This window comes from Elephas maximus, chromosome 19 (assembly GCF_024166365.1).
Source record: "Elephas maximus indicus isolate mEleMax1 chromosome 19, mEleMax1 primary haplotype, whole genome shotgun sequence".
In the NCBI taxonomy this organism is placed as follows: Eukaryota; Metazoa; Chordata; class Mammalia; order Proboscidea; family Elephantidae; genus Elephas; species Elephas maximus.
Genome location: NC_064837.1, coordinates 25,938,019 through 25,952,059, shown reverse-complemented (window position 1 = coordinate 25,952,059; position 14,041 = coordinate 25,938,019). Strand labels below are relative to the sequence as shown.

The following is a 14,041-nucleotide window of genomic DNA, read 5'->3' as shown; positions in this document are numbered from 1 at the left end:
TACTCATTACGGTCCGGCAGGATGCACAATCACTTTCACCAGGCACACTGAGGCATGCATGAAGTAACACTCCAGGCATGCTTGAAACCCAGAAAGGAGCAGCTCAGCCACTTACAGCAGTGCCAAGTCCATGCTTGAAAGTGCTCTATATAGTCAATTGTAGACAAAAATATTTCACAATTAAAGTAGCTAGCCACAGAGGATTAAAAAATTATATACTTGGGTTTATTAAATACAAATTTTAAGCATTTATGTAAAATTATTCACTCTAATAAATGGAGTATTTTTAGTAGTATGAGCCAAAAGAGGAAAGAAAATAATAACATGTTATTTCTGAATTACACATAAACCTCGGGAGGAAAACCATCTTTTTTCTTTTTTTAATGGCCTTGCAAGTAAGCCTCAAGACTACAATGTTCTGGATCACTACCAACCACCCACTTGCCACTGAGTCAGTCTGACTCAAGGCAGCCTCATGTGTTTCAGAGTAGAACCGTGTTCCACAGGGTTTCCAATGGCTGATTCTTTCAGAAGTAGATCACCAGGCCTTTCTTCCAAAGTGCCTCTGGGTGGACTCAAACCTCTAACCCTTCCGGTTAGCAGCTGAGTGCACTAACCATTTGCACCACTCAGGGATAACTCTGGCTCATTACACTGCCAAGGATATAGCAATTAAAAAAAAAAAAAGTTTTAATACGAATGTATCTTACCTACTATCAAATTCATTAAATTTTCCCTTTTGGAACAAAGAGTATTTAATGTTTGTTAATTTTTTTTTTTTTTTTTTTAACTTTAGAAACTGAGTTGCAATTTAACCCAGTGATATTCAACTGAAGGAGGTACCATTCCCTCCTAGGGAGTGTTTGGAAGTGTGTTTTTGGTTGTTCACAATGGTTGGGGAGGGTGGACCTGCAGCACAACTGGCATTTAATGAAATGAGGACTGGGATGCTAAATTTCCTGCAATGTACAGGCAGTCCTGCATAATAAAGAATTGTCCTGCCCAAAATGCTACTAGCGCCCCACTGAGAAAAACTAAATGAGTCACTGAATAGTTTTATCTGTAGTTGTTTTTCCCTTGCAGGAATAGTTTAAAGAATATGTGGACAGCATTTGGTTTAATTCAATATATCCAAGGCAAACAAGGCTGAGGGGTTATTTGTAACTCACCAGAGATGTTCTTAAAATGCAATTTTATCATAAATAGGACAAATATACCTAAGTTATCAATGATTAAAGCCCTTTTTCGAGGAGAAAAGTTGACCAATTTATACATAAGTGTGATTATCTATAAATAGATAAAAGTAGAATTATGGGAGATAACACTTGAGAACTTTAAAAATGCAACTGTAATTATAACAGAATTTTTAAAATCTACTGTTCAAATCTGATAAGGTTTTACTATCTTTCTACCTAATGTATCCAAGCCAGAGTCAAAGGTTTCACAAGTACCTTTTAACGCACTCCCTTATTTTGTCTGAAGTTTTTCTATCACATGAATACCTCTTTTAAAGTACATTAACATTTCATTTTGTCTAAGGATTGCAAAGTACAATCAAGTATAGTCTTACCATTTTGCAAATGTACCATAACAGGCTACAACGTAAACACTAATACCTTTTAACTTAAATACTAAGGAGACAAGTCAAATTGTATCAATTGCTGGGAAAGGGCTAGGAGTACTAAAATAATATGTAAAGAGCTTTTAGGATGAAAATATTTTCAGTGGCATCATTCTCAACAGCTTTTGATCTAAATGAAGTGTTTTAGATTTAATCTTTCCAAGGGATCCTATTAACCCTACCTTCATACAACAAGGGCTCTCAGGTCAAGACCGAATATGAAAAATACAATTCTATGCCAGTTTACTAGATTAAAACCACCTCTGAGAAATACCAGAATCTTTTTGTGAACTAAGAGCATCTTTCTTTAAAAAGAGAGAGGGAGGTAGGAAGGGAGGGAAGAAGGAAGGAACAAAGGATAGAAGGGAAAAAAAGATTTTTTTTGTAATTTAGCAATACCTTTTAGACTTACATTGGTGATAATTCGATGGAGTGAATTTACCAGCACATAGTGAAATGTAGAAGGGGAATTCTGAGCCAGGCAGATCTACAGAGAGGGGGAAAAAAGAGCAGATTATTTCTATAAGAAAAACATTTAGTAACATAAATGAGAACAAAGGACAAAAGGACAGCAAAAAGGCTCATTTTTAAAAGATAGAAAAAATTTTTAAGGTCTTAAAATTGACATCTTTGAGAAATACTGATAAAGGTATAATTGCTCATCTTTCCAAGCTTTTCACATTTATAAAGGATAACGGCATCATTAAACATACCTGGATAAAAACCAACGCTCTCACCTTGAAGTGCTGGTTGTTGTGAGGGCTTATTCGAAAGCAAGAGACAAGGCAGTCAATCATTAGATCCACATCTGCAGGCTGACTGCCTCTTGAGAACGGTTTACTTGGATTAAAAAGTAAGTTCTGTAAAAATCCCAATGGAAATTAAAAGCCTTTAAACAGCCATGTAGTTTTTTTTTTTTTTTTTTTACTAGTATTACACATGATGGCCCACACATCATTCACAGACGGGAGTAACATTCAGCAATCAGAAGAAGCACCAAACTAATATTGTGAGTCGTCATTTTGATAGCATTCTTACTATACCACATATGATTCCTTTCAGGCCTTAATTTCCACATTACTTTAAACGTAAGTCTGTATATTTATGCTAACTTAAGAAAACTGGTTAACTCTGTCACTTTGTTTAGGCTGATGAACACAGTACAACAAAAGCAGGTCTTACACACTTATTATCAAGTAACATTCAGAACTTTAGTGTTATCAATGATCTTAGACATAATACTGACACTGAAAGTTAATTTTTCATCTAATTTTCTTAAAAGTTTGTAGTAGAGAAATAATAAACATCTTACCTTAAGGTCAACCACCATGGACTGAACCAGTAGGAAAATGACAGAGTTATCTTCCCAATTGATGTAAGTACTTGCTTTACAGAGTTTGACACAAGCAATTGCAGCACTTTCTGTGAGCTGCCTGCTTCCTCCATGGCCAGCAAGTGCTTTTCGTAGACTGTCTAGAAACAGTTTCTACAGAATTCAAACATAACAACGTAACAGAACATAAAGCTTCTTAGATTTCAGAGTTATAGAGTACATATTATCAGCTTTTATAAATTACACGATAGAGAATGCATAATTGATGTATGTGGTTTTTAATTTCATAATTTAAATATTTCTTAAATTCAAAAACAAAGAAATCTATTCTCCACTTTTTTTGATGAATTACCAAAGGGACTTAAGAAACAGCCCTTGCCAAAGGTAACTGACTTCTCCACATTCAATTGACTGTAATCTCTTTTTGAAAATCATCTTTCAATCTTCAACATTATATACTGTCCTGGTTCTAGCCTATGTCAAACTGTTCTACCCTTACCTAGTTCCTCAGGCTATATTCACTCCTCGCCCTTCTAAATGAGGATGTTCTCAAGGCTATTTTGTCACTCTAAATTCTGTTCCTAAAAAAAGTTTATCCATTCTTGTGATTCCAACCCCTCTTTGCAACTCACTAATAAATCTTTAATTTTCTCCCCTTGGCTTTTCTCCTAAATAAAAATCTCATATCTCTACTTCCAAGTATTCTCAAATGTAACATGTCAAAAGCTAAACTCATACTGGGATTTTTATTTTCTTCATGTATTTTTATATTCTCCATATAAACATACACTGTTGTTAGTTGCTGTTGAGTCAATTCTGACTCATGGTGACCCCATGTGTGCAGAGCAGAACTGCTCTACAGGGTTTTCAAGGCTGTGATCTTTCGGAAGCAGATCACCAGGCCTCTCTTCTGAGATGTCTCTGTGTGGGTTTGAACCAACAACTTTTCTGCTAGTAATTGAGTGCTTAACCGTTAGCATCACCCAAGGACTACTCTCCTATAAGATGAAATAAATATTTTACTGAAAAAAAAAAAAGCTCCCACTCTGGACTTCCCTTTCATCAACCAAAATGCCATGTTGCCTGTCTCACCTCTAATTTCATACTTTTGGCTTTTCCTTACTGCCTAAAAGATAAAGTTTAATAAACTCAAAATGACTGTCTCCCAGGTTACTCACACCTGTACCTTCACCTTCATTTCTTATCACTGCCTGCATTAATCTTCCACTCTCTAGCCAACAAAGTTTTCGGAACACACCTTCAACATTCCCACTCCCATGTCCTTGATTATTCTGATTTGAACAACACACTCTTTCTCTTATCTAAATCCTCTTCTTATTTCAAGCTCAACTAAGGGTTCTATACCTCTTCCATAAAAAACTTTCCTGAGGCGGAGCCAAGATGGCAGAGTAGTCAGATGCTTCCGGTGGTTCCTTTTACAACAAAGACCCGAAAAAACAAGTGAATCGATTATATATATGACAAGCTAAGGACCCCGAACGTCAAAGGCAAAGTTAAGAAATCAGACTGAGGCGAAGGAGGAGAGACAGATGGTTCAGAAGCAGTGAGGAGTTGCTGGACCTGACTTGGCGGGAACTGGCGCGCCGTAGGCCCGATCCCCTGGTGCAACCACGGTGGGGCTGGCGGTAGCGTTTGGGACACGTTTTCACAGCAGGTGAGACCAAGCAGCACAGAATCTACTCACACCTCCGGAATCAGTGAATAGCAGCGCTCTTGGCAAAAGATAATTGCTTGCATCTAATTTACTACATGGACCAAAAAGCACCCCTTTTGAAAGAACTCTCTCCCGTTTATCTGATCCCTCCTCCTGCTTCAGTCTCTGAGCCAGCTTCGGTGGTTGTCGATTTCCCCAAACATGAGATAGATCCTGCTGTGCTCCCTGAGCCTTGGAAAAGGAATAAATTAACAAACGGGGAAAAGTAATCTGCCGGCTCCCCTAAACTGGGAACCCAGGGCAGAAGCAGCTCCTTTGTCTGGGCATAGGCACAAGCGGTCCACAGATCTGAATGCCTTTCATCCCTACATGGAACTATGTGTGGGCCCATTTCAACAGCTTAGCCCTCCTTGGCACAGAGCAATGGTGTATGTATATGCCTGAGGTCTGACTTCAACTGTTCCAGCCATGTAGTGGAGAGGCGCATTTCTGACATTTGACACCGCTCTGCTTATTAAGCAGGGTTCTCACCTACCCACATCAGGGGCCTGAGGACTGGTGGCTCCACCCATACAACCAAGCCACCTAAGACAGTGGTCCAAGGATAAACGGTGCCTCCCAGTACTTAGAGCCAAAAGAATTGGGTACCCATGGTCTGGCTGCAGAGCCCACCTACCCATGTGCTCTAGGGAACAGGGATATGCTTTCCTCACAGACACTCGGGGACAACTGTCAGCCCTCTGCCTTGCTCAGAGCATGGCCCCCTGCTGCAACCAGATACTTGTGCCTACACCAGTCACCCCTGCTCCTCTAAGACCGTAGGTGAGGGCCTGCACCATACCCTTGATGACCAACTACCTGGACACCGGAGCTGAATCCATACAAGAAAAGTGAATGGACTTGTAGGCTCATATGCCTGATGACAGCTCTACCCATCTGGTGACAGGATGTTAAGAGCTTCAAAGGCAAACATAATCAAACTAGCTCACTCAAGCAGCTTATCTGGGCATATCAAAACAAAACAAAAGAAGAAGCTAGGATACAGTAAGCAAACATAAAATAACAACACAATAACTGATAAATTGCTTGGAGACAACAGTCAATATCAAATCACATGAAGAGGCAGACCATGATCACTTCAACAAGTTCCCAAAACAAAGAATCAAGGAATCATCCAGATGAAGAGGTGTTCCTGGAATTACCAGAGGTAGAATACAAAAGATTAACACACAGAACTCTTTAAGAGATCAGGAAGGAGATCAGGCAAAATGCAGTACAACCCAAGGAACACAGATAAAGCAGTGAAAGAAATTAAGAGGGTTATTCAAGAGCATACTGACAAATTTAATAGGCTGCGAGACTCCACAGAGAAACCGCCAACAGAAATTCAGAAGATTAACAATAAAATTTCAGAATTAGACAACTCAATAGAAAGAGCAGAATTGAGAAAATGGAAGTGAGAATTAGTGAGATCGAAGATAAAACCGTTGGCACCAATATATTCAAAGAAAAATCAGACAAAAGAATTTTAAAAAATGAAGAAACCCTAAGAATCATGTGGGACTCTATCAAGAAAAATAACCTAAGAGTGACTGGTGAACCAGAACAGGGAGGGAGAACAGAATATACAGAGAGAATTACTGAAGACTTGTTGGCAGAAAACTTCCCTGATACTGTGAAAGATGAGAATATATCTATCCAAGATGCTCATCGAACCCCACACAAAGTAGATATTGAAAGAAAGTCACCAAGATATAAGCAAAATTGCCAAAACCAAAGATAAACAGAGAATTCTAAGAGCAGCTACGGGTAAACAAAAAGTCATCTACAATAGAGAGTCAGTAACAATCAGCTCAGGCTACTCAGGAGAAACCATGCAGGCAAGAAGGCAATGGGATGACATATAGCCTTGAAGGAAAAAAGTTGCCAGCCCAGAATCATACATTCAACTAAACTGTCTTTCATATATGAAGGCAAAATTAGAACATTTCCAGATAAACAGAAATTTAGGGAATTTGCAAAAACCAAACCAAAACTATAAGAAATAAAAAATACTGGTTAGAAAATCAATAACATCAGCTATCAACCCAAGACTAGAACACAGGACAGAGCAACCAGGTATCAACCCAGATAGGGAAATCACAAAAGTAAATCAAGATTAAAAAAAACTTTCCTTACCATCCAAACTTCACTTAACTTCTTACAGCACATATAACCTGTATTACTTGCCCAGTAAACATGTACTCTTGGTATATAAATTTTCATCTGTAAAAAAATAAATGGAATTCTACCGAGGCAGCAGCCTAACTCATCCTTGACACCACCCCCTTCTTCCCTGACTTCCATGTTCACCTCTTGTTCCTGGAGTCATAGCTATACTATACTATATTTCCCAGCCCTTCTTGCAGTTAGATGTGGCCATGTGACTGAATTCTAGCCAATGGAATGTGAATGAAAAGTATATACACCATTTCCAGGCCTGGCCCATAAAAACCTCCTGCATGCTTTTCTATGTGATTGTTTTTCCTTCTGACTGGAAGAATGAAAACAACCTCCATAGAAGCCATGTGCTGAAGATGGTGGGGGCTTTGCCAGCAGAGTCCTAAAAACCACAAAAGAAGAGGGCTGCCCTGCACACTGCTTAGTTAAGCTGCTCTGTACTACTTCAGAAACATAATAAGGCTCTATTATGTTAGAGCCATTATTCTACCTACCCTAATTAATGCAAAAAACAACAGTAGAGATAAAAATTAGTCCCAACCCTGGAAACTGAAAAAGAAAAACACTTTTCCCATATGGGCTGCAGCCTAAATGGTGTAAATGAAAGTCTGATCTGATCTGCTTCAAGTTCTAATTGTTTCTTTGCTTCTTCACTTGATTTATAATAAGGAGAAAAGTGTGAGTACCAAAGCCTGGGAGGAGGTCTGCCACACTGCCAGAACTCAGGGCAAAGTCTATTGGCTACCTGTGTGAGCCCAGGCAGCAAAACCAAGCAGTTCTCCACAACATAGTCTATCTCAAGCCAACTCTGAGGGAGTCCAGAGAACAGACTTAAAGATTTACATAAAATTCCGCACCCTAAAAAAGGATAACAAAAAACTAAATTCAGAAACTATTAGATGCTCCTCTAAATCAAATATGGTATTATTCTTCTAAGAGAAATGAGAGATTAATTATAAATTATGCAAATCTGTAACTGTAGCTAAGAACTAAAACTCAAGTCTTCAAGATACTTTTGCATTTTTAAAAAATAGGTGAACTTAAGCCATTACCTCAAGAAACAAAAATATAAATGAAAGCTAAAATTAATGAAATAGAAAATAAAAAATGCTAGAAAACAGTTAAAAGCCTAGTTTTTTAAAGACTAATAAAATGATAAAAGCTAGCAAACATGAATGAAGAAACAACAAAAAATATTAAAAATAAAGAAAGCAATACACATGGACACTGGACAATTATAAGAGACTACAAAAATGTTATAAAATATATTTCATATACATATATATACTTCTATAAGTAAAATATATAGATATTACATACAATTCTGTGGTGAAAAACTGAAAAATGTATTTCCTACCAAAGAATAAACTAGAGGCAGAAAAACTAAATAGATTAACAGAGCTCAAAAAAAAAAAAAACTGATCAATAATTTATAATTTTTGAAAGACAGTAAGTATACAGGCTACATCTAGAAATACCCGTAAGAAACCAGTAATAGTACTTGAATCTGGAGAGGAAAAGTGTAAGACTAAAGGTCAGAGGTGAAAAGAAGGCTTACTTTTCCACTGAATGTTCTTTCTCATGTGTAGTGAAAATGTTCATCATGTAATTTATTACTATTCTCTTGAAATTAACAATAATAAGCAAAGGTCAAAGAAAAGCTTAAGAAAGGGCTACAAGTCCTTTTGATTTTACAATTGAGGTCTATCTAATCAAATAATTTCTATTGTTTAAATTATTTCAGACCATAGAAAAGACTGATAGTTCCTCAATTTATATTAAGCTAGCATAAATAAGCATGTTAGAATAGTTATTTTCAACAATGACAATGCATAATATGTTAAATTCACATAGTCTAAGAACTGAAAGGCTGAAGTACCAGAAGGAAATGCTTTATTAAGTAGCCACCCAATCCATTTGCCAGTAGTCAGACAAATTTACTCCACATTCTCAAGAATGAACACAATTAGAGTTGCTTTGCTGTTGTTGTGTGTCATCAAGTCCATTCCAACTCATAATGATCCTACAGGACAGAGTTCCTTAGTAATTAAAACACAAGTCTCTAAACATATTTTAGTTTTGAATTTAAAGTAAAAATTTAAGTAACAAAAATTATCTGATTAGATATAATTCAGATCTGAAACCATCAGGGTTCTGAGCTCTTTTTAAAGATTTTGTTATTAAATTTTTTAAGAAAAGTAACTTGATGCTCGACAATAGGGAATGAAAAGTATGGTATATTCAAACTGAAGGAACACTACACAGCAGTTAAAGACAATGATCTAAATGAACAACAGTTCTGAAACTTCAATGTGCATTACAATCTGGGGGGCTTCTAAACACACAAATTGCTTGTTGAGCATCATTCTTAGAGTTTCTGACTAAGCAGATCTATGGCTCGGTCTAAGAATTCACATTTCTAAGAAGTTTCCAGGTGATGTTGAGCAGCTGGTCTGAAGACCACTCTTTGAGGACCACTGAACTAGACATGTATGTATCTCTCCATCTGTCTGTCCACCTCCCTCGCTCTCATAAAAATATAAAAACTAGGCAGGGGGAATATACATGTAACTCTTGACAGTGATTAATTCTGAAGAAAATGGAACTAGTGGAATCAAAGAGGTCCTGAGTTTTACACCTGTAATTTTCTGTTAAAGAATTTATGCAAGTATTACTTTTGTGATTTTTAAAACCACGCATAAATAGAAAAAACATGAGCAACATATCAAATGTTAATAGGAGTTTGAGTGATTGCTATATTCTTTGTACATTTCAAATATTTCTGCTAAAAACATCCTATACTAAAAAGAAACAATGAATTGGAAAAATATTTACGATAGACTAAAAGTAAAGGACTACTAATCCTAATACAGAAAGTTTAAAAAATTAATAAAAGACTGGCAAACAATATAAGAGAATTAAAAAAAAAAGGAAATGAACAGACATTTTATGCAAAAGAAAACATGCAAATGGCCAAGAACCATATGAAATTGTCCTGTATCCTTGAAAGAGGAATAAAAATTAACATGAAATACTGTTTATCTCAGCAGTCTGGCAAAAACTAAAAAGGCTGAAAAACTTGTAGTCCTGATGAGGATTCAGGAAAGTAAACATTCTAACTCACTGCTGGTGGAAATGTGGCCTGCAGCAAACATTGGGGAACGTAATCTAGAAATTACTACTAACATTTTAAAATACATATGCCCTTGACTCAGAAATATCAGTTTTGGAATTCTAGTCTACAGGATTAAGAGCATCAATTAACAAAACTATATGAACAAAGATATTCACCTAAGGATTAATTACAATGTCTAAAAAAACCCAGAAAATCTGGATAATCTTCCATTCAGAATGAAATGGCTGAATAAACGAGGTTCATTTGAATAACAGAATAAAAAGAATGTGTTAAATTTACTGCTTTGAGGAACAGCCAAGATATACTCTTAGGTCAATAAAGCAAGATGCAGAGTAATGTGCATAAAATGATTGCATTTGTATTTCTATTTTCATTTGAATGTTTGTAAGGTCAAGAAGATATGAATGGAAAGGATCCATGACAACCATTCACAGTGGTTACCTTAGAGGGAATGTGACTAGAAAAAGGTGAGAATACATAAAAAAAACACATTTTTAAAAATCCACAAAGATTTAAAGATGTAAATTTTTTAACCAGACAAGTTCTAGAGAAAAATGCAAAAGCTATTTCAAAAATCTTGGGGAGTGCCAGACACAAAGGTCACATAGTGTATGATCCCATTTATATGAAATGTCAAGAACAGACAAATTCATAGGGACAGAAGGCACACTGGTGGTTGCCAGAGGCTGTGGGGGTAGGGAGTGGCTGCTAACAGGTATGGAGGCTTCTTTTAAAGATGATAAAAATGTTCCAGAATTAGATGGCGGTGATGGTTGCACCACCAAAGCATGCTACCTTTAAAGGATGAATTTTATAGATGCAAAGCATAACTCAATAAAAAAATAAAATCTTGTGGAGGAGAGGTGTGACCAAAAAAGCTAGGAGCCAAAAAGAATAAGACTGAGTAACTAAATACATGTTTTAAACATACGAGTAGCAAAAAAAAAAAAAAACACTAAGTTTAAAAAGGGAAACCAAGTAAAAAGTATATACACACAACCTACAAGTCAATAAAAGACAAGAAATTCGGTGGGAAAACGAGCAATTCACGAAAGATATACAAATAGCCAATTAATATTTGAAAAGATGTAGCTCTGATTATTAAAACAAACTCAATTAAGTGTACTTGTCTTTTTCCCAATAAATAGAAACTTAGAAGTACTATTTTGAAGGGCTCAAAAAATAAAAAAATAAAAAAAATCTAACATGAAGCACCATAAAATCATGGACTCATCAACTAGGAGTATATACCAAGGTATATATAAATTTTTGTATGACAGACTGGCTTGATTTGTAAACTTTCACTTAAAGCACAATAAAAATTTTTTTAAAAGGAATGGAAAAAAATCATGGACTAATAAAGATTATCGAATCATTTATTTTCCCATCAATACTAAATTCCCTATCTAGTATTTCTACAAAGGATTGAATCATTTCAGCTGATTCTGAACATCTCCACCCACAAGCCAGTCAGGCAGGAGCACATGACATGTTTAGTTAGCTTAAAGTACTGTCTCCTGAAGTAGCAAAAAAAAAAAAAAAAGGTATTAGCAAAACAAACTGCATACCGAAATTCACGTAAAAGAATAATATTAATAACCAGCTCTTACTATTTAAAAATTAGGAGAGCCCCTTAGAATTATCAGTTCTTATAGTTCCAATTTCACTACAGACAGCATATACAGAGCAATCTGCCTTCATGATAAAATGTTGTGAAAATTGTTCTAAAATGCCTAAAATTACCAGACAACTGCAGTTGCACCAAATGACACCATCTCTAAATTACACAAAAACATCACACCATAAAAGTGATGAAGCCTAGCTGGGCAACCCTGGCAGTGATTATATTAGAGAAACTATGGTTAACAGTAACAGAAGTATGATTTAGTCTTCTCTGGGAAAAGAATGAAACTAAGGGATTGCTTTAAATCTTTAATGAGTGGCACTGGGTTTTGTTTTATTACTGTTCCATCAAATAAAATTATGTATAAGTAGGTCTCTGCAAGGTCAACAAAGAGATTTAAGATAATTATAATGAGAAACGGTCCCCTACAACATATTGTGCTTAAAGAATGCTAAACCTAAAGTAATACACACCTTGAGTAAAATAAACGGCTTCACATGTGGACTGATTGTGGAAATACTCTTGCCCCGCTCACCTTGTTCATGTTGTTTTCATCGACCACATCCCGAGATATATCCTGGATTATTTCTGGACACAAGATGAGAAGAATGATCTGTAGCGGCCAAACTGCTGCTTTACGTTTGGTGCTTTCAGCAAAACCATCCACCAAGTCAAACAGTTTTTCTGCACACTCTACATGAAAAATATAAGTATCAAAAGACATTATTAGATGAGAATAAAATCCCTAGCATTAAATTAAAAGCTGGCACTATCCATAAAACCCAAAGGCTACATTTTTAAAAGAAAAACTTGTAAGATCACTTAAACAACTACAAAAATTCATCCAGGTAAGCAGACAAGCAAGGTCATATTACCTATATGTTAGAAGAGTTACCCTGCTCCATCCTGAAAAACTCTGTATTTTCAAACGGTCAGTCAAATGTGCAGTCCCCACATCCAGGGCATTATGTAAAGCACAATACACCCAAGCACCAAAGACTGGACAGCTGCCCAAAGGGAATTACCAGGCTCCCCAGGAGTATTTTCTGTCTTGTAGTTGTATCCCAAGAACTCTTACATCACAGATAAGAATATTCCTGCTTTATATACTTCTCCCTCATTACAAAACAGGTCTGAGCCCAAAAAACTGCTTCTTTACAATACCCCACCCCCCAATGCCATCAAGTCAATTCCGACTCATAGCGACCCTATATGACAGAGTAGAACTGCCCCACAGAGTTTCCAAGGAGCACCTGCCGGATTTGAACTGCCGCCCTCTTGGTTAGCAGCTGTAGCACTTAACCACTATGCCACCAGGGTTTCCTCTTTACAATAAAGAGCCATCAAGTACCCCAAATTTCAAACTTCTTTACCTATTTGCTCAAGGGAAAGGAAAGGGGTTGGGAGTAATTTAGAAATATGAGAGAAAAGTACTACTTCCTTTTAGACATTAGTTGATAACTGAAGTTGTAAAAGTTCCTTAATAACCAAAAAATACGGAAAGTGGTAACTTTTTCCCTCATAATAACAGTTTAAGAGACAAAAAAAAAAAAAATCAACCTATCCTTACCAGCCATATCAGTCTGTGGAATCTGGTACAGCTTTGTAAATTCATCTGGGTAATTTTCTACCCAGTTCCAGAATGCCTACAAATAACAAAACACATGTCTTTATATGAAAACACTGACCTTCCCTCAACATAGTAAATATAAAATATAATACGGCATTTATATCACAAAGTTCTAAGTTTCTCCACAAAAATATTGTGAGGTATTCTTCCTAAAAAAGTTTAACATGAAATTACACTCAAGTCATGTCTCTTTTGTTTCAAAATTCTAAAGACGACAAAATTTATAAGCAAAAATTAACAAAAGTTTAATACCAAAGAGTTGGTAGCTTACCTTTTCCAAACTATTTATAACTGCTAATTGTGCAACCTTCTTCAGAGCTTTAAATTTAAATGCTGTTTCTGGAAAAAAACATTTTTGAATTAGTTTTAGATGAACTAAACACAAATACATTTCAGAACCACTAGCAAAGCTAACTTTTCTTTTAAATGAAAACTTTTATTCCAGTATTATTTGTAAACAATGTGAAGACAATTAATACGAACCATGAAATTGAGTAGAGTTATGCCTAATAAACACTAACTCAATAAAAAGTAAATACGCCTTAAACTTCAATCAGAGGTTGTTGTGAAGGTTTTTTAGTTTTGTTCTGTTTTTAATAATAACTTTAGAAAAAAATTATAAAACACATGGTCATTGTACAACATTAAAAAAATATACAACAGTCTAAGGAAAATTTAAAACATCATCCATGACGCTACCATTAAGCAACAATCGCAGTGAAGGGTTCGGTGAATTTTCTTCCATTCCTTTTCCTATCCATGTATGAGAACGTATGTTGCTCATGTGGTGTTCTTTTCCTTT

The 14,041-nt window shown here is 36.0% G+C and overlaps 1 protein-coding gene across 5 annotated transcripts in view; it reads right to left on the bottom strand.

The window, feature by feature from the left end:
- The window catches only part of NF1 (neurofibromin 1), a 253,107-nt gene that overhangs the window by 156,944 nt on the left and 82,122 nt on the right, over nucleotides 1-14,041 (bottom strand). For all 5 annotated transcript variants that reach the window (XM_049859655.1, XM_049859659.1, XM_049859657.1 and 2 more), the window contains exons 6-11: nucleotides 13,511-13,578; nucleotides 13,180-13,255; nucleotides 12,145-12,302; nucleotides 2,934-3,107; nucleotides 2,359-2,481; nucleotides 2,034-2,108 (exon numbers count right to left, since the gene is read on the bottom strand). In XM_049859655.1, coding sequence (XP_049715612.1) covers nucleotides 2,034-2,108; nucleotides 2,359-2,481; nucleotides 2,934-3,107; nucleotides 12,145-12,302; nucleotides 13,180-13,255; nucleotides 13,511-13,578 — 674 coding nt within the window. The remainder of the gene's footprint in view (nucleotides 1-2,033; nucleotides 2,109-2,358; nucleotides 2,482-2,933; nucleotides 3,108-12,144; nucleotides 12,303-13,179; nucleotides 13,256-13,510; nucleotides 13,579-14,041) is intronic.